Consider the following 22,129-nt stretch of genomic DNA (forward strand, 5'->3'; position numbering starts at 1 on the left):
GCAAGGACTCAAGTGATAGTTACATTTGGCCACATTTTGTATTCCTCCTGACTTTTTGAACTAATTGCAAAAATATACCCAGCCACATTAAGCTGGGTATATTTTACTTACAGGTCAAACTATATGTGTATGTAGGAGGGTAGAAAAGGAAATTACTTTCCCTTGTTTCAATACCAAGGCTCTCATAAGGTAATGTTATCTCTGGGGGCTTGTCTTTTTTCTGTAGCCTTTTTGCTGGAAAGCTCATTCAGCAGCCAGGCAGGATTTATGCTGATGAGAAAAACGCCTGCCTGCTAAAGCCCCCTAGGCTGCCATCTTCTCATGTCCTCAGCACTTTGAGTAGCCATCTTGGGTCTCCAGGTTTTAGTACTTAGTAATTCTTCAGTTTTTCTTTTTTTCTATGTTAAAATCACTTTCAAAAACCGAACAAAGGTAAAAGTTCTTGTGGCAGGCTTTGTTTTCAGATTCATCTATTAATCAGATTGCTGTTGACAATTTGTGGGGCTACCTGTTTGCTCTTTTGTTTTAGGCACACTCTCAAGAACTCTGGCCTGTCCTCTCCCATAGATGATAGACTTCTGGTAGGAGATAGGGGAGCGAAAAGGGGATCATGGGAAGTGGGTTGGAAAATATGAGTTGAAAAACATACAGAGCCTTCAGCTCCTGTAATCTAACACCTTTCTATTTGGACCTTCACTCCATCTGATTTTGAAATGTGCATACTGATCTGACATATTCCCACCTGAAATAAAAGACAACATTGTAATAATAATTTTGAATATATATATATATATATATATATATATATACACACATATATATATATATACACACACACATGAAGATAGAGCATCCCACTCTTGTTTGTGAGAAAGTTGCATATTTGGCTAACTCGTTTTGTATGTGCCAGACCGTGCTGGCGGGGCAGTGATATTTGCGTCAGGGTCCCCTGAGGAGCTCCTCTAGAGGTGTGGAGGGAGCCTGACATTTCTCCCCAAGTCCCTGTGGCTGCAGACCCCAGGCCCTTGTTGGCCTTGTCAGCCAGAACAGATTAACCGGAGGCCGGAGAGACAGTGAGAGGATTGGGAGGAGTGCATATTCATAAAGATTAAGGTCCTTTGTAATATAAAGGTTTAAAATCATGACCTGACATTGGATGGCTCCCTTACATACACACAGATTATGCACATTCCAATGTGAATAATGCGTGAGTTAAATTGCACTTAATATGAAATTTGCAAGAAAACGCTCACATTTGTTGGCATCAAAGCTGCTCTGCAGGGAGTGGCTCAGAGCTCTGCAGATGTGGTAACAACAGCCAGGTTTTCCCTGAGACCTGCTGTGACACCACCAGGATCCCAGACGAGTGTCTGTGTTGATGAGAAGGTCAGCCAGACGTCCTCTGGAAGGTGGTCAGACTTTGACACTCGGCCAATCACGCAACCCCATCCGCCTCACATGCAGATGGACAACATCTCGGGCCAGAATGCCTTTGGACAGACTACATACTTCAATAATATTTTTTAATATATTCAGAGGGTTGTTTCACAAAACAGCTGGGGTGTTCTGTGCAGCGAATAATGCCGCATTTGTTAATGCGAGGAGGTCAGCAGCCTGTTGAGATATATTTAGGTCATTGTCACCCTAAGCTGATCAACCTCTGGCTGACCAAAGCTTAGAAGGGGAGCTTATGGTCATCAGGTTGCATGCCCATAGTACAGGTGGATTTGCCATTGTAATTGAATACAGGCTGCCGAACACTCCAGACCCAGCCTGCGTGGTCAGGTTCTTGGCAAAATTGTATTTGTATTTCTTCATGCTGCTTTATTATTCAATTAGTTCCAATGACCTAGGGCACTCATTTCGTTTTCATTTTCTACATTTTTGTTTTGTGGAACCATTTTCTTTTACCACCCTCTATCTATTATCTCTCATCCTCCTTATTGCTTTCCTCTCTTTTTCTGTCCCTCTTTTGTCTCTCATTCCTTTATAAAGTCCACATGTGATGGCCTTCTCCTTTACAAACCTGCTTTATTAACCTTATCCTAACCTTAACCTAATTTTGACCTTAACCTCACCTAACCTTTAACTAGTAACCCCATAACCCCCAACTAAAATTTCACCACAGCTAAAGCAAAATAAACCAACAGCTTCTGCAGCCTCTAATCAAACTCTAACTCTTTAACAATGTAACCTTCCCAGAGCCCCATTGTCCTTTGTCTTGTGATTATCTATTATTATGTGGTCTCTAAAATCATTGCTGAAATGATTAAAATGTCACTGTTGTTTTGCCTGGTTTTTCAATGACTCCTCTGTGAATACATCTGTGGCAAATCTATGCATTTAGTGTACCGTTTATAGACAATGAAGGAAGCTTATCCTTTAGAGTAGATTTACAGACTACGAAAAACCTTGCTAGTAAGAAGTAGTTAAGAAAAATGACGATCAGTAAGTAAATCACTTTAAATTACAGTATGGTTAATTGCAGCAAATGCACACTTTCAGAGTATGAACATACAGTATAATAACATCTACTGTATACCTGCTTTTGTATAAATCTTACAAATTTGTCTTTAATGGTATACAATTCTTGATATAATTTACAATGTATACATAAGCACAGTGCTACCCAGTGTACAGCAAGTCTAAAGAGAAGGAAATTAAACCACCTAGTTGCATTGCAAACCAGGCAGAACTTAAAACTCAGCGATTGCCTCCTACCTGCTGGTATCACAAAGGACGCCTCTTTATGCAAAGCTGCAACAACAATCCAGTCAGAAGTTATTAAAAATGTCATCCCGCTGCCCAGCCACCCACACCCATTAATGTACTGTATAGGATATGGAAATTACTGGCACCACCTTACATCTTAAACTCCAGGTTCTCTTGATTTGATTTTTTTTAACTATGAGAGTATGCGTATTGGTGAGGAGATTGGCAGGGGGATTAGTACGGCATCAGCAGTAATGGGGGCATTGTACCAGACCTTTGTGATGAAGGGGGAGAAAAGCCGGAGGGCAAAGCTTTCGATGTACCAGTCGGTACAGTTAATTTCATGACTTTTGAATAGTGACCGAAAGAAGGAGGTCGCGAACACAAGCGGCTTATGGTTTCGCGTTAAATGTACGCCATATGTACGCATAGATACGGACCCTACGCTGTACCCTACGCCATAACCTGATGTGCATCTCCTCAGAAATGTAACTTCACGTCAGCAATTGCAACAACTGTGATTGGTCCGCTTAGTCGTGGCTTGGTTGCATCGCATTTCCTCCTACGTATTTCCGGGTGTTTCTTCTCCATGAACAACATAAAATCAGGGAGAGGGTTAACTTTTCCTGCTACAACCTTTTGACCATAGTCTGAAAACACAGGGGATACACTTTGTTTCTCTTCCTCCACCGCCGGAGCCGGTACTCGCTCCGAAGCTAATCCCGGTGACTCTTTGACTTGCTCTACCACACTCTCTCCACGCAACACAAACATACACACACTACGTACTGGCTCTGCTATTCTCTTAAGGCCCTGACACACCAAGCCGATGGCCAGGGACTAGTGGCGACGACGGCCGACTGTGGCATCGGCTCACGTCGGCCCTCGTCGCCTTTTGTATTGGTCAAAAATTTGCACTGGAACACACCGCAGAGACTACAGCTGACAGCCAAGTACCACGTACGTTCTGTGCCTGCGTGAGAGGAAATAACTCTCCATACCAGCAGGCGGCGGTAATCTATTCGTCATTCAACAAGGGAAACTGGATAACATTACAATGATACCCACAACAAACAGCGTTCGCTTGATCAGCGGCAGAACCGAATAGAACCGAACAGAGCCTACGGTCCTGGTTGACTGGTAGAAGACCCCGGTGTAGACCCAGAACATGCTTGATAGATTATATATTTCATCTGGCTTGGGAATGCCTCATATCCCCCAGGAGGAGCTGGAAAACATTGCTGGCGAGATGGATGTCTGGACTACCTTAATTAGCCTGCTGCCACCTTGACCTAGCCACGGGTAAGCGGCAGAAAGCTGATGGATTGATAAAAGGTATTGTTGTTTTGTTGGTTCGTCTAGTTGGTAGGATGCTGGCATATGCCGTTGTATGCATCTTGCAGGAATGCATGCACACACGCAAGAGCCATGCCTGTAGCGTTGCCTGGGAAGTGCATACCCTTGACTCTCTGCTCTGTGCCTGCAGGCCATCTATGCTAAGTAGGGCACCTCCCCTGGCTTGGCACCGCCCTGCTGGCACTCTCAAGGGATGGCCAAGGGCACATTGTAGCCATGAGTCATCCTTAGATTTAGAGAGGGAGACTTTATAAAAGGCGAGAGGGAGGAAACTGTGGGAAAGACTGAGACACACAAAAAGAGAGAGAGGAACAAATAAAGAAGAAAGGAGTTGGGAAAAACAGTTCGAAAACAATGAACGAAGAGAAAGCGGAAGGACAGTTTAATAAGCCGGCTCCCCTACCCAGACCAAAAGCTCTGCCTAGAAGGGATGCATTTTAAATCACAGCAACAACTCGGGCAACGTTTAAAAGCCCACCAGCCATTGACTGGACAAGCTCAACATTTCATTGTCCCTAATGGGACATTTGGCTTGCAGTCAGGCATGTAACACAATACAGACAAAATAAACAAAGAATATGGAAACATACAACTCTCAATAAAATGAAACAATGGAAATAGTCAGGAGATGGAATGACTGGGGAGGAGGGATGAAGCTTGAGGTGAAGAGTCTATCTGTCACAGTCAAGCAGGTTTACGACTTGTAGGATAAATAAGAACTTCAATCTGTTTGATTTAGCTTGAAATTCTAGTTCAGTGGAGATGCCATTCCTCCCTCAGCAAGTTTGTTCCATACTAATGTAGATACCCGGTATAAAATAGTTGTGCCCCAAGCTAGCTTTACTGAGCTCTTATTCAAGGTCAGTTGGCTGGGAAAAGGCATTTGCAACTGGAATGATCCATGTCAACTTCAGGTCAAACCTCTCTTGTTCTGCATTTTTACCCCGAGTTGCAGCCATGATCAAACTCGAGCTTCTTCAGTTCTGCCAGTGAAGCATTGCGTTTCCTGTCTTAATATGTCTAAAGTAAGGAGGGAGGAAATCGAGAAAACAATAAAGCAATGGAGTGTGCAAGTCATATATAGAGCCCCATTCCTTTGTGATACCAGCAATGAGAGGTTACTATAAAAAAATCACCCATCTATGAAAGCCATGTAAGAGATTACCTAATGGTTTGATAATCTAGTTCCAGTGATCCACCTTCCAACCCAAATAACTCTATTACTAACTTTAACACTGAACTAAACTGATGTTGTGTCTTCGTTTTTGTGTCTCCTCCAGAGGGTACCCCGATTCGAGGTAAGATGTTTAACACAATAAAAAAAAGGGAAAAAAGACTTTAACTTACATTAAACCAGACATAACCGCTTCTAACTCTCCACCCAACTGACTTATCATGTGGGCTTTTCCTCTTAAAAAATGACAAACTTCTCTATTTCTACTAACATTAATATGTCATCTGTGTTTGGGTTCTGTGTTCTGTGTACACAAGGTTTTGTGTGCGGGATCATATGTGTTTCACACTCTCATGTCCCATGTCATCATTAATGTGTAGTTCTTCCACCTCTGTGGGTGTTTTTGTGTTTGTGCCCTCATACTATGTCCTCCACATCATCAATGTCAGCAAACCCCAGAGCATTTCAAATTGTGTTGCCGACTGGTTATGAGACAGGATTGAGAAGGTTAAAAGCAGAGGGGAGGTTATTACTAGGCGGTTTGTTTTCTTTGTGCCTCTGACATTTAAATTGTTTGGACATGGACATGGGGCTAGAGGGTGGGGGATTGGGGATGGGAAGTTGCGGAGTGGGCGATGGTGGCCTAATTTGATGGTAAGGCCAAGCTATTGATTACTGTAAACTGTTCAACACAATTTTAGCAACCACTTTTCTTCCTTCTTCTTCTCTGCTTTGATATCATCCTCAACCTTCCGTTCGCCACCAAAGCAATAGCCACATTCTGTATGGTGATGCATCCCTATCACTTTCATGAGCCCAAGCTAGAGATACTTGTGGTATGTCACGGAAAAAGCCAGCATAAATTACATTTTGATTTAATTCTCCTCCTACCCGTTACTGTGCGGCACAGCAATTTATAAAGGCAAAACTAGGGAGGTTGCTGCATATACATCCTTTTACCATACTACAACCAGCTCTTATAATGTCAGCGGATGAGGATATCAAGATGGGAAGGGAATGACACAGAGGTAAAGCAGTGTGAATCCAGTGAATTATACAATAGCGTCAAATAATTCTTCCTCTCCCCTCATTTTTTTCTTCTTCATATTTCTCCGGACAATATAACTTTCACTTGTAATTATCCACCAGGCTTTGTTGCTGATGCATTCTCTCCCTGTTGATTCAGTGTGATTGTTGATTCCTATGTTTGTTGTAAAATGCTTTTGTTCCACAGGCTGAGCAGGTAAGTAAATATCTCAGTTTGCCATGTATGTCCCTGTATTCATGGGGACGAGATGAATGCTTTTATTTCCATGATTAGAGTTTGGTACAGCAAGAGGGTGATTCATTTAATGATAGAGCTCCTACAGTAAGAGTATAGTTCTCCATCCTCAACCATTTCATACATGACTCGAATCTCTATACAGAAGCATGTTTTCAAACACATTCAAGAACATCTGAGGTTTTAGACAGACTTCAGACCCTTCACTCCTTTAAAGCCCTCACTCATGACCAACATAGCCAAACCCAGCCCTCCCTGCTATGCTTTGTTTGAATAAGAAGGTCTCATAAATCATATTGTGGCGAACAAAAGCAAGCATGACTTATGAACTCTGCATTTGCATAATAGGATAATCGGCCTGAATAAGGCGATTTCTCCCCACAACGTTACTGCATGCCGACACTGACCCGCCCTCAGGAGTGTATGGCACTTATGTAGAGAGAAAACTAATAGTTTAGGATCTTGAGAGAGATGCAAATGTAATTGAGATCAAGGTATCTGAGAAGGATACAAATTGTTTGTTTGCCAAGGTGCATGTCCACACTAATGCAGACTTTCATCTATTTTAAGTTGACTCTTCCACTCCAGAAAATTAAGCCTTTATGAAAACATTTCTTTAGGTTGGACACCACTTGTCCTACTGCTGAGTCATTTTACATCAGTTTTATTTATATAGCCAGATATTACAACTTTGCCTCAAGGGGCTTTACAATCTGTACAGCATACGACACCCTGTCCTTAGACCCTCAATTCGGATAAGGAAAAGCTCGCCAAAAAACACACAGGAGGCAGTTCATTCACACAGATAGGAGAAGAGACAAGACAACATGCACACAGCAGAGTGAGAGACAGGAGGAGAGGCTGAATCTCCTGGATTGAGGCATCGTCAGCCAGTGGAGAGAGAGAGGTCCTAGGACAGCCAATGGTTCAGTACAGAGAAGCCTGAGTGAAAAAAAGAGGACATGGAGGAGAAAATAGGGGGAGAGAGCTAGGGAGGAGAGAAAAACTGGATGCGCCTCTGTTTGTGGGACAACAAACAAACAGAGCGAGATACTGTGGCTTTCAAAAAGTAGTCACGTCGGCAGAAAAAACATGAATCATAAGTACTAGCTTTATAGATTAATTTAGACTGAGCTGCCAGAAGGACAATCGTAATAGGTATAAGGCCTGAAGACAAACAAAAACAACAAGCAACCAACTGAAAGTTAAGGCAAAAAGATCAGTTTTAAATTTGGATATAAAGGTATCAAAAGAGACGGACTGAAGTCAGCAGGGAGGTTATTCCAGAGGAAGGTGGCACAATAGGGATATGGAAATGCCCTGCAGCCTGCTGACTTCTTTTTAACTTTGTGAACAGAGCGGAGAGCATGTGACAGAATGTAAAGTTTTAGGATATCAAACCGGTATGAAGGGACATGCCCATTTAGAATCTTATATTTGTAAGTCATCAGAAGCACCTGATCTGTCTTATCTGACAAAACCAATGAATGGGTTAGAGTGTAAGCTAAAATTGGTGTAAGATGGGCAAATGTTCTGGTTTTTGTTGAAATAACTGCAGCATTCTGAACCATTTGACGACTTTTATTACTAGCACGCGACAGTCTGAACCGTTAACACAAATCATTGTACCACAGGTTACAATGGTTGCGTTAGCTGTGAGTGTCTGGAGGCTACAAAAGCTAAGATCGGTTTGAAAATAAAAAGTAGTCTAATATAATGTGGAGCACAGAGAGAGTTACAGAGTAGAGGAGTTGTCAATCTCAGAAGTCACAATGTGCGTCACTCAAAGCAGCGTCACAGCTTCCCATGTGAGAGCTGATTCCCAAAATGTAAAATCTGCATTTATTTTGCTTCCATACAAAGCCACCCAGGTGCTGGCCTAGAGGTAAGCGATAGGTAGAAAGGTAGCTGGACTCCCTACCTGCTTCATTACTGATTTCATGGGAGCGTTACAAGCCACCAGATGGGCATTGACAACAATGGCCCCATGCTGGTGCGATCACAGTATAATGACCTTGGGGTGGTGGCAGAGCGTGCCCGAGTGACAGGATACAGACAGAAGGAAAGGGAGACAGAGAGATAAGGGCATTTCTATACTTGGCAGCCGCATTTCCAAACTGGCTGTCATCTCCATTGTGTGATTATTAAAACTGCGGGTTCATAACTGAAATCCTTAACTGTCCACACATTGTCGCCCAGTAGTCGCCCTCTGTAGTCACAAGAGGTACAGTATTTGAATTGATTTTCAGCAATTCAACAACTGCAAAATTGTTGTATGGAACCCTGCTGAACCAGCTGTAGCACAACGTGTAAATACACCAGCCAGTGAAGTGGGATACTACTTTATACATGATGTGATAATGATGATGTGAAAATACAAACATGGTGTGAAACTTTTAAACACCAGTGTGCTTGCTGTTTTTTAACTTCAGCTGCATTGTACCTACCAGGACAGCTTTGGCCTGACAACATTTCACAATTTTAAAGTGCATCACTTAACAGTAATTTTAATGGCTTTATGATAGTGAATCTTAATAGTTTTAGTAATGTATTAGTAGAAATATTTTTGTATATAACAGTTCCTCCTGAATCATTAAGTGTGCTTAAGGTATTGTATCTTCTTCTGTGCACGTCAGTGAGTTTAATTCATGTACTGGAAATATTATTTTGAGTGTCTGTCTATCCACTTATACAGTAAGGTGCTAATTTGGGGTTTTAATTGCACTGTAGTAGGGCTTACGTGAGCAGCGTTGGGATGTGAGGATCGTGAGGAAACGACAGCAGAGGAGATGAGAAATGAGAGACTAATGAAAGACATGAACTGAAAATGAGAGATAAAATGATGAAAAGAACAGTGTGCCACCGGCAGGCCTGAGTGGGCTGTGGAAAGAGCTAGAGGGAGGGAAAGAAAGAGTGAGACTTGGCCAGCCATTTTGTTGATCGCCTAAACAAATCAATCAAGGCCCGCTGGAGCACACTAATTGAATTACACAAATGGGACTGGGGGGGGGTACACATGGCAAAGCTGCTACAAAGCAGCGACGGGGGTGGGTAGACCACGGCTTCAGGCACTTTCTGAAATTAATCATCCATGCTTGCCCCTCCATGCTTTTCTTTCATCTCCTCATCTGTCCTTCTGTTTTTCTGTGCTTGTCTGTCTATTCAACTCTTCCTCCTACCCCTCTCTGGTTTTTTCTTTTTTCTTTCTCTCTCTCCCTATTGCACACCGCACTTCTCATAAATGAGACTCTCTTTCCACCCCATCGCTGTCTTTTTTCAGATCTCCCCCACCCTTACGCTTTTTGCCGTCTAAAGCCAGAACTAAATATGGATTTGTCAATATTCATGTTTTTGTTTTGTTTTAAAAATGAGACATTTTCTGATATATTTCGTGCTCGTCTACAGTACAGCTACAGAAAGGGCATTGAAAACCTGCAAATAACTGTTATAGTTTAAACATAGTGAAACATCTCAGTTTCGCTTCATTTTGGAAAGAAAATGATGACTTGTTAACGTACCGAAGACTGCTCACACTAACTAACTGCCTTGAACAGCTTTGGTACGAAAATGTCTGTTCCAGAATCTGAATTGGCCTTTAAAATTATTATATAAAATTAATTGTATTTGTTGAACTCTACCCAGGCAGTCTTCTTTGTTATTACACCTTGGCACCTCAACGCTCCTCATCAGATCAGCCTGCGGCATGCAGCGCTGTTAACCAGGGCAGCTGTCATGGCTGGGACAAATGTCCCAGACCCACTGCCCATTACAGTCTTCTTTACGGAATAGATGAAGGCAGTGAACATGCTGCAAGACAGCCAGGAGTGGGTAGCAGTGGAGATTTGAGGTTGAGCGTGTTGGTGAGCAGGGAGGGTCACTTTGACTGAAATGGAGACTAATTAGTCCACATGAAAGTGAAGTCATTATTATCAGGGACTTTATTTGCCTCAACTGTAGCCACTGTTTTTTCTTCTTTGGGATCATACTGGTGGATCATACATTATGGAGCAGGACACAAAGAAAGAAATGGCACCAATATTTTCTCCTCTGACCCAGAAAAACATGAATTATTACTTAGCAGGGGCGGCACAAGCTGGGCTTTACGGATGGTCGGTGTGACCTATAAGTGGAGGTCTCAGGTTCAATACCTGCAACAGCTTACATAATGTCCTTTAACATTCATTTGTCCTTTTTAAAGGGTCATTGAGCAAGATTAAGTAGCAAGTAAAGTAGTAGTCACTCACTAATTGCAGGTCAATCTTGCAGTTGAAATTAAATGCTTACAATGTAATGTAATAAAATCTAGTCACTGGCACTTTAGTACCATGCATTTAAACCCACAGTTAAGCGCATTTGTTTTGGTTTTCTGTCTTAAACAATCAGTCGACACAGTCAAACTGTGCTGATATCATATAAATTTAAATGAGCCATGTTTTTTATTGATCATGCCATATCTTGGCAAGCAGAGGAGTCAACTTTTATGAACTGTTTTTCATGTTTTTGAATGAAATCCGAAAAAAAAAAGTTTTTTGTTGGTTTATGTTTGTGATAAGATGTCATAGCTAAAGACAGGGAAGACATGCCATTAGGCCCCATATAGTATTCACTTAATAAGCACAGTCAGGCCATTTTGTGAGCGACACAGTTTGTCGCTAGGCAAGTCTTTATCAGCAAACGCCCAATGTTTGAACCGACTGGGTATGTGGTTTTTATTGTGCTTGTGAAAAATTATTTTTAGCATTTATTTCATCCCTATCCGTTTTCCTCTTTTCCTGATTTAAAAAAAAAAAAAATTCCAATGGCCACTCACGCTCTGATGAGCCACAGGCTGACATGGTAGACCGAGTGCAATTATGCAAAACAGTGCAGTCATATTAAAAAAAAAAAAACACACACACAAGAGGAAATTGTAGGAAAAATACACATGCTGGTGACAAAGGTTTTGAAGGGGGGAGTTTGTTTTGGGTGCACACATGCACGTGTTTTCTGCGGCTTGAGATGGATCATCAAAGAGGGTCTGCTTGGATTTATATGTTAAAAGATCTTAGAGGTCTGTTATCTTTAAATTCTAATATTATCTGGCTTTAAATTGACTGCCTGGTCACCAAACAAAGTATGTGAGGGACTACACCATTTTGTAAACATAGCTATACTGCGAAATACAGAGAGAGTTTTGTGGAGCTGATAGGCTTAATTAGCTTAGTATCAACTCATTTGGCAATGGGTGTACTGTAACGGATGTTCATTAATATAAAATAGTTGTGCACTATAGGTTTAATATGATAGATTAATTTAAGTTAACTTCTTTGAGGTAACAAAAGACAAAGCTCGGACTAGAGGAAAATATATGAGGAGAGTGGAAATGTCGAAGTGGACAGAAGAGATATGCAACTCACACAATGTGGAACAGCACATGTAACACCAGCAGGATATTGCATCCCCATTATGTGTGAATCTGACAGAGAGGAGCATAAAGCCTCTCAAAATAGAATGAAGTTGTGATTTTTCTTTTGCTCTCTCTCCCTTATCTTTTCTGTCCCTCTCATTCTGGGCTTCCTTCATCAAACATAAATTTGTTCACACAGATTTTATTGTATCCGGTGTGTACAATTAAATGTATCAGTATGTTGTTGTTATTCATTTTTTTTAATTTTTTATTCACTTTAAGATAAATCATTACTCGCCAAGATTTTCACAAGGGTAAGAATGTCAATCTAGTTACAAGAGTCAAACTTAAGGTTTCAATTTTGAGACAGAATAATAATGACAAGTTTAAGACAGAAATTAGGAATATTATATATAAATAAGAATAAATGTCCATTCCTCCTCCTCCTCTGTGCTCCTCTTCCTTTTCTTTCTTCCTTTGGCTCGCCCCCTCCTATCTCTCCTTCTTGCTTCTCCTCCCTGCTTTTTTCTTCCTCGCTTTTTTCCTACCTCAATTGTTCTCCCTCTCTCTGTGTTCCGCCAGCGGAAGGAGTCTTTATGTGTTCTTCACAGCTCCACTGAATAATAGCTAGAATATGTAATGAAGCCAGTAGGGGCTTGAAAACAATAGATAATGCCACCTAGCGAGGAACCTTCTCAACCAAAGATAGAAAGGAACAGATGAAACTCCCTCCATCCACTCAAACACTATTTCTTTTTCTCTCTCTCTCTCTCTCTCTCTCTCTCTCTCTCTCTCTCTCTCTCTCTCTCTCTCCCCCCTCCGCCAGGAGGTTCAATTCACAGCAGCCAATGTTGGTTTTAATTGGCTCTCAATTAATTTTGTTTGGCTCATTATCTGTCACCCTCTGCATGTTGGAAGTTGTGTTTTGTTGACCTTCAAATGACATGGGTTAATCATTATTTTTTACACAAAGACATTTGTATTTGTTGGAAGCATTTGGACCTGCAGACTTTCAGCAGTTGGCACACACAGAATTAAAAAAGCATATGAAATATAGAATATTTCTTCTGATTTGACTGTTTGGTAACAGTCAACAAAAGCCCTTCAGCATAATTTTTGAAGCATTGAAAAATATTGCATCAACTTCAGCCTTCCAACGATTTTAGAATTCAGCACAGGGGCCGAGGCTGACGAGCCGCTGGCAGAGCTTTCTGGAACCGTCCACCTGGAGTTGAACTTCACACAGTCCTTACTTTATGGTCTCCCTCGTGTTGAGGCAGTAGGCTTCTGAGCACATTCCAAGCCACCTGCCACCAGGCTGGCATTTGCTTTTCCAAGCGCACATCAAACACATCCAAATCAGATTCCATGCATAAACACAGAGCGAAGACTCCACCACCTGCACTCTGCAGGTAGACATTTTCATTTGGTTTATAAGCTATCTGCCAGAAATGGCTCCCTCTGGGGGATGAGGATGATCTGAGCTGTAGAGGGAAATGAAGAGAACGGAAAAAAAATAGAGTATAGATTGTTGAAGCTTCAGGTATGTTTTCTTTTTCTAAGAGTAGATATCTATGTACTGACTCCAAGCTGTAAAATATTCTAAGAGTACTAGGCCGTGGACAAGGTGTAAGCGTGACTAATCTTTATAATTAAACAGAATCAGTGGTCTCATTTGTGGCAGTGTTATTAGACCAATGTTCCAGAATAGTAGCTTTGTACAACATTGTGTTCCCTCCGCTTGATGTGATGGAGTAGGTTATTGTATATTACAAAGCTTCCTGGGCAGCGGCTGGCGTATTGATGTTTCCTGGCTAAACGCTAACGAGCGATGGTGCTGTGTTTGTCAGGGAGGCCTGGGCTGCAATCTGTCTGCTGAGCCAGCCAGAAGCCTTAATGATATCATCAGGAAGTGCCGTCAACAGCACTGTAACGAGGAATGATCTGACGCCCGTTGTTTCACCTCCGTCCCCCAAGCCCTTTTTTCTGTGCCGTTGCCATGCATTTAGGTTGAGTTTCTTTGCACATACTAGAGACAACATCTAACACCTGATAATATATACAGTCAGTTTGAAACACAATGCCCTAGGGCTGTGCTCGACTGAAGAAATTCTTAGTCGACTAACACTCATTCAATTGTATCGACTAATCGATTAGTTGATTTAATCGACAGATCTGTAAATCTGAGTTTCTCCGCAAAGAGTCATGCAAAAGCACCACTTTAATTCTTGTGTTTGCCAGAGATGTGCTCGTACGTTTCTTGGAAATAAGTCATTCAGCATGAAAAAAAGCATAAAACATGACTAATCGACTAAAGAAATCTAAGTTGACTAAGACCAAAACGACCGATTAGTCGACTAATCGACTAAGAGGGAACAGCCCTACAATGCCGTAAGGAGTTCAAATAAAGCCTTATACCTAAAAATATACCATATGTAATGTAAGTCTTAGATGCATCTTTATTCTCATGAGTAGTTATCACACAGTTTGTAATGCTTTGAGTGGTTAATATACAGTGTGGCTGAGCTGCTGCATTATGTACCATGCCAGTGTTAATTTGTACATGAACTACATGTCTAGGTATTTTCCCATGACCCCTTTTCCCCCAACACACGCAGACTGTCCCTTGGGGAGTGCTATGCAAAGGGCGATTTGTTAGTCTCACTCAGTTTACAGGCCCATCTCACCACCCTTCTCCATTACCTTTCATCACACTTGCATCATTACTTTGTCCTCATGGCTTTTTAAAAGAGATCTTATGTCTGACATGAGTTGCATACACCAGCATAGCCACAAACCTAGTGTGCCTGTTTCAGTCCACCTTTTTATGTATTTATTTCCTCCGCCTTTTATCTGGGGATGACTGTGGCTGGAGAGGAACCCAGTTTGTCATGACAATTAGCATTAGCATTGCAGAGATAAACAGTTGTTGACAAAATGGTCCTGAGAAATTCAAGATACCTTGCATTAAGAAGATTGTCTGATTGTCTGTCATTGACAAGTCGACTAATCACATTCTCCCTGCTCTCTTTCTTTCTCTCTTGTTCTCTTTCCCTCCCTCCCCTGTTGTTTTTATTGCATATTGTGATTCACCAGGTGCCTTGCAGATCGAGAACAGCGAGGAGACAGACCAGGGGAAGTATGAGTGCGTGGCGTCAAATGTGGAAGGCGTACGCTACTCGTCCCCTGCTAACCTTTATGTGCGAGGTAGGGAGCAACCCGGCCTCAGAGCCAGGCCAAAAAAATAAAAGCATTCACCCATTCTAACTTAAATGTCTGAACAGTGCAGCTCAGCTTTAAGTGGCATTACTGTTGAGCCTAACACATGATAATTGCTTCCATTCTAGCACAGCTATATTTGCACAAAATGTGTTTTGCAAAACAGTATTACCAGAGTAATATACATCTTTTAACATTGATAGTATTGCCTGCCCACAAATGTAATTTCATTTGCACTGAAACTTCTAAATGTAAAACTATAATTGACCAACTAATTTTCTTCTCTGTTATGATGTTATGCTCCATTTTGTCTTTGAATGCCCTCCCCTACTCGCTCGGAAGGAAATGTGTAGCACAACAAGCCGTATGTCTTTTACTATCAGTTGTAAGACGCCTTCTACCTGTAATTGTGTGCCCGATAAAATGTCTCCCCCTCCGTCAAAGTTATGGAACCCAAAAAGAGTCAGAAAGGACTTCTTTTTGATTAGCCTTTTTCAGGTACAGGAACACAACGGTAAGTCTTGATTTTGATTGGGTGGCGAGGTATTAATGCCTACCAATCAAAATCTAAACTCCTTCTCCTTCTGCAGTTTGGGGGGTAACAGGATTTCCTTGTGGTGAATTAATAGAAAAGGACTCTTCACGCAGTCAGTTGCTCTGTATTACAAAAAGAATGCTCCATTGCATAGATTATAAATAGTGCACTTCCTCTACTTTTTCTTCATGGTGTTCTGGAGCATAAATCCATAGTACTCCCCTGTTTCTGCTGTGGGGTATTATCTTTAAAGCCTTTTACAGTCAGCAGTAATTTAGGCTGGCATGTTCCAGCAACATGAAGATATGAAAAACAATCAGTCACAGAGAATGTTGAGTTTCATAGGAAACATGCAATGAAGACAAAGGCCTACCCTCTACCACTAATGCTAAATGACAATGTATCCCTGTTGAGGGAGCTCTGATAAATTGAAGCAGATGCATTTTCGACATGTATTATTTATATTGTGCATATTAAATAAAGATGCCTCGGTATCTACTCAGTTTGTTCCCTCTGCTGTGTACCAAATAACTTTGTTCCCAATAAATAATGCATTACCCTGACATTATAAAATGGGTCAGGGAGCTGCTTTTTCATTATTATTGCTATTATCATACCCTGTGAAGTAGCAGCATAAGGAAGAAAAATTCAACTGTTAGAAGGTAAAAAATGGTTCATCAAGATTAGTGCGTCTTTTTGCCAGCATTCATCCTGGAGACTCGTGCTGTCTCCACTGTGATGCAGTGACACTTAATGTCAAGTAGCTATCCACTTTTGTCACATACAGCACCGTGGGAGTTAAAAGGTTCATTACAGTCAAGAGCTCTACAGGGATCATTAAATAGCAATAATGGGAACACATTGTTGACACAGCATTGGGATAATTAGTAGTTCCTTTGGTCAAAACCACACAGATATACCCTAATATCATTTCCAATAATTCATGTGATCTCCATGAACACTGGCTCCATCAGCATGCTTTTAAAAGGCTACACAAGGGTCATATTTAGTCAGGTACTTTCACACTATGTAACACACTTGTTATTGCTTGATGGTGTCGACCTTTGTCTGTTTTCAGTTAACTTTTGTCAATCAATTCTGATACTTGATGTTGACTATGTTTTGTTCACAAAGCGAAATGCACTCGAGATTAGCAGCTGTGGTAGAGATCAATATTCAGAAACAAAATAACAATCCTAAATTGTATCTGGGACATGCCATACCCAGGAAGATTGAGCCTACTTCCCAAACAGAAACCATAATTACTGTGCTTCTGATTGGCTTCTAACAACATTTACTGTAACTGTCTTGAACTGCAGCTGCTAATTTCAGCCCAAACTGTGTCTTTTTTTCTTTTCTATCTCTCATTAGTTTTTCTTTATTTTCTCTTTATTTGGTTTCCTTCTCTAACAAAAGCAAATACAGCCACCACAGGAACCTCTCCTTGTGGCTATAAGGAGCTTGTGAAATTTTAAATTATGAGTATGGTACACTTGATTTGACTCTAGTGGCGCCTCACTATTTCTTTCTTACCAGACGACAGTGCGGCCACTGGGGTGTATCTGATTGTTTTGGTTCAAAGTTTATTTAAGGGTGGTGGGGAGGGGGGGCAGGCAAGTGTACTTTCAAAGACGGGTGTCACTGATAGCAGGGGCAAGGGAAAAAGGAGGAAAAAAGGATTAAAGAAGAGGGAAATGTAGCTGCAGCTAAACACCTTGAGGTGGCTTTTTTTACTCTCTCTGTGTTTCCCCTATTTTTCTCTTCTCCTCATGTCATTGTGTTCTGCATCAACCCCTTTACATCCCTCAGAGCTTCGAGAAGGTTGGTGTGTTTTTTCTTTTTTACTTTTTTTAACCCGCATTTGAAAAAAAAATTCAACATGTTGAAAATTTTTAGCTGTATTTGCCTATTACAGAGCTCGATTCATTACTAATTTGAAGCAATACTAATTAGTTAATCCAAACTGCTAAATGATTATGGAAGAAATGTATCTTTATTTCCAAGGAAGAAATGATGAAAGCAAACCCGATTAGCTCGGGTCTTGTTAATTTACTTTTATGTTTGCATTGTGGGGCCTTTTCTCGTTTTGCATCCTTTGGTATTGCTTCTGCACCTAAAGGCTTTCTTGCATGTGTTGGCATGGAAACCCAGCACGTGGAAATAACAGAACCAGATGCATGATGGGAGAATGTAACTGCGCTTGCATGCCTGTACAGAATCCCTTTGGCCGTGTTGGTCTTTTTCTTAATGCATTCCCTGTGTTTTGTTCAATTGTTTCCTTCTCTTCCTTTGGTTTCTCAACTAGTGTTTTCCCTGATACAACCTGATTTGTTGGCTTTCCTTTATTTAGTTTAAGTTTTTGTGTTGTGATTATGGTATTGTGTTTGTGTGTGTTTCCTTTTGTTTCAGTTCTGTTCCTGAACTTACTTCTGTTAAAAATGTTTGTCCCTTTGTGGTTAATTTGTTTGTGAGATTTGTGTTTCTTTTTCACAATGATGCTGCTCTGCTTCTTGACTCTCGGAGTGCCAATGCAAATGCCGAATGAAATAATAAGTGTGTATACAGCCAGTGTTCCTGTCATCTTGTTTATAGCGATCCATTACTGAAAAAATTAGACCTGATTGGGTTCCGTGGTGATTTCAGGCAGCCATTAAGGGATGCCATTTACAGTGCCATGTGGATCAATAACAATATAATGACTTCAACATCACATTTGCTGTTGCTTAGCGGGTGCTCAAAGATACTTTTATTGTCAAATGGCGGTAGCTAGATGTGATTGGTTTCGTTGAGTGACTGCTGTTTGCATTCCCTCGCAGTCATGACACTCAATCAAATTATAATTTATTATTCAAAAACCCTCCTTCCCTTGTACACACACACACACACACACACACACACACACACACACACACACACACACACACACACACACACTTATAGAAGACAATTGATTTTTAGGTTGATGTGACTAAAGTAATGATGATTCTGAAACTGGATTAAAACAGGACACAGTAATTACTTTTTTTAAGTATTCATACTGTATTCCTCACACAATAAAGGGGATGAAATTGCTAAATGAATTGGAGATCAATGCAAGCAGTGATTTATATTGCAATTGGCTTGGACCACCTTCCCCTCCTCTCTTAAGAGGTTCCACCTAAATGTCAACACATCAGCATGTGCACCAGTTTTTCCAAGACATATCCAATGAATCCGATCTATACTGTATATCATGTCACCTGCTGCTGCTTGCCTGTACATTTTAATGGCTCTACTAGTCTTATGAATACATAACAAACCTATTTTTGGAAAGCAACCACGTTTTTTGGCTAGTATTACATATGGCTTAACAAGTCTGTGCAGATCAGGCATATCATTTATTCAGATAGAAGAGTGAACACACTTCCACCCATATCAGTCTCCTCTGAGAGTGGGAGTATTTGTATATGCGGCTGTCAAAGTGTGCTGATCTCTAGGAGATTAGACTGATCTCTGTAAAGTATCTGAAAGACATATTAAAACTGACTACTGCTCCAACAGCAAACAGAATTAACTCCCATGCTTTGGCAGCCTTGATATAATAACATGCAACATGCTGCACCAAATTTACCACTAGAATCTGCACATTTGAAGTCTTTTGCTCTTGGCAACTTTGGAGCCCAAACGTATGTTGCTTAAGGGCACCTTGACAGTTGCTATTTACCTACTAAGTATGTGCAAGCCAACAAGAGAATTTGATTGTCTTTTTTTCTCTTTTTCTTGCCATTTGTGACTAACTCCTGAGTTTTTTGCTTGTCAAGAGTTTAAATGCTAAATGGACTGCATTTTTATAGTGCTTTTAAAGCTTACCGGACAAAGCGCTTTACAATTTGCCTCTATTGAATTCACCTATTCACACACACATTCATACATCAAAGGTGAGTTTACTTGAGCCTCACGCCTCACTGAGCCCCAAGATATTAGTAAGAGAAACCCCCTCAAAAGAATATTTAATGGTAGTCAGTGTTTTCCTTTCTGAAGATGCTGAATATAGCAGATATATTTCATTCCATTGCAACAGCCAAATCATTTGTCCCTAAGGAAAGTCATTAGACAAATATATATATAATAATCTCTTCTGATTTAGCAGTTATCTCAGACACAAATTAAAGTTTTAATTCCAACTCTATGCACCAATTGACTATCAAATTACTTTTTCTCAGTAATTGTAACAGTTGAGTCCGTGAAAGCCGCCAATCAATAATCTGTCATTGCTGCCCTCCACATAATAGTGTCCACAAAGCATGGCACAATCCCACTGTAAGAAACCGAGAATAATGAAAGCCTGACAATGTCTACATTGGGTTTTTATATCAAATGATAAGTCTTAAGAATAACACTGATGCAGAAAGACTGCGCTGTGATGTATGCATGTGCATGTTTGCCCTCCTACAAAGGTATCTGCCTGATTTTGAATGTGCTTGCATGTCCTGCTATGCATTTGTGTGTAACGTTGGGAAAGAAAGCTAGATTACACCTTATGTTCTCACTGGCCAAAGCAAAATCCTGCCAACTCTATTAGATGTTTGTCTCAAGGAGTCCTGAAGTTTATAACCACCCCTCAAAAAATTCTTCTTGCCATCTGATGTGCATTTATTTTTTTATACAAAACAAACGTTTCATTACCTCCTATTCTCATGCAAATATGTGAATACACTCCCTTTCTCAATGTTTATGATAATATTCACTGAAGGGATCACCACAGTGAGGGGACATGCTTGCGGTACCATTTGGCTGCTTGTCATCTACCTGTAAGACAATAGAAAAAAAGTCTTACACTCTGAAATCCCCTCAATCTGCTGCTTACTATTATTAGATACGCCTGCCATGATTTCTGTCAGTTTTCTTAAGGTTATAATTTCCATTTTGATGAGCCACCAATAGTGACTGTTTAGCATTGGCGCAGCCAAGGTATGTTAATACGGGCCGACCCCCGTGGCTTATATGTAAATGCCGTAGGCCTCACCCAGCAAGTGTGACTAAAGGATCTCCATACTGCGCCTGTGTCCTCAGGCAGCAAGAGGGTGTAATCTCAGCTTCAAGGTGACACTAAAGGCTGCACATTATTTTGGCTTCCCCCTTCATTTTGGGGCAGCAAAAACTGCCTCACCAAAATGGCCGATAATGTCCACCTTCTGACCTCTGTTTTTTGGCACAAATCCCTCCACAACACCGCCCACTATTAGAGTTAGTGCAGTATTCTGGCGTTCTCTCTCGACTGCTTTCACCTCGTCCACTGTAAGGCTTCTTGTCTTTCTCTCCACATTGGGGCTTGAAACAAGATTATATGTTGTTAGTAGTCCAAATGAAAGGTATATGTTTGTTTTATTATCTCTCAATTCGAAATGGGCCGGCTGGGCTCCTGCTCTCTGTGAATGAGGAGCCTGTCCATGCAATTGGGATTCTTAATTTTCTTTGATTCACTGGCACTACATTTTAAGGGTAGGATAGCATACTACACTTACATACACAGCATTTGCGAGCTTACTGGATTGTTGGCATGTCAGAGTTACACTGTCCACTTGAACATCCAATCATGTCATAGTAGTAGTATGTCGTAGCTAATGATAGTGCAGTGATAAGTTTGCATGTCATACTGATATTTAGACACAGTTAATGTTGTTTCCCAACGTGTCTACTGGGTTTTAAGATGTATCGTTGTTTCTCCCAAGATAAGTGTAATGTGATGTAGCATCAACTGACCTTGAGCTCTTGATCTTCTGTTACCAAAGATTAAATGTATTCAAGCCTCAGACACACTGGTCATTCTGTTGACAGGTAGACTGCCTATCATCTGTGTGTGCCCCAATGCTATGAAGACTTTAAGAAAGGAAGTTTTTGTGTATTGGCTCAGTGATTTTACTGGCAGGCCACAGCCAAAAGGTACCAGAATTTGGTAGGTGGCTGGTGTTACAGTAGTTCCTACATTGCCCTGACAGTGTACTATAGAGTAGGTACTCAGAGGTGAACAGAGACATCTTCCTGTGGAGAAACCTCATTCACTCAGCCACTTCCGCTTCCGGTCCATTGGCTGACCTGAGCCCCACGGAGAGAAGAGACATCAGACACACTTTGATTGGACATTTCCACTAAAAACGGAACCTGTTCGCCCTATTTAGTTGTTACCATTCTTTTGGATTGGAAGCAAAATTCAAGCAGAGACAAATCATAGCTGAAAAACATCTAATAGTATTGATGCATACCTCTTTGTTGAACACAGCTGCACTCTGGTACTGTCTATGCTGTTCGGACTTAGTTATTTTTGTGGATCTGTCCAGTTTTATTTATTTACTTTCATTTTGTGCGTGAGTGTCTGGAACAATGCTATACTTGGGAATGAATGGCATGCTTGGATGGGCTTGGGTGACATTTTTGGATTGTATTGGTTCCCTGGTGTCTGCCCAAGTGGATGGGGGCGCACCTGGG

The 22,129-nt window shown here is 41.1% G+C and overlaps 1 protein-coding gene across 21 annotated transcripts in view; it reads left to right on the plus strand.

Annotated features, from left to right (window-relative positions):
- Window positions 1–22,129, plus strand: part of ptprsa (protein tyrosine phosphatase receptor type Sa) — a 248,176-nt gene that overhangs the window by 157,994 nt on the left and 68,053 nt on the right. For 9 of the 21 annotated variants that reach the window (XM_036007429.1, XM_036007432.1, XM_036007434.1 and 6 more), the window contains 3 exons: window positions 5,349–5,366; window positions 15,007–15,117; window positions 17,474–17,485. In XM_036007429.1, coding sequence (XP_035863322.1) covers window positions 5,349–5,366; window positions 15,007–15,117; window positions 17,474–17,485 — 141 coding nt within the window. The remainder of the gene's footprint in view (window positions 1–5,348; window positions 5,367–15,006; window positions 15,118–17,473; window positions 17,486–22,129) is intronic. The other 12 variants (XM_036007435.1, XM_036007438.1, XM_036007443.1 and 9 more) reach the window with 3 other exon arrangements.

This window comes from Sander lucioperca, chromosome 11 (genome assembly GCF_008315115.2).
Source record: "Sander lucioperca isolate FBNREF2018 chromosome 11, SLUC_FBN_1.2, whole genome shotgun sequence".
NCBI lineage: Eukaryota > Metazoa > Chordata > Actinopteri > Perciformes > Percidae > Sander > Sander lucioperca.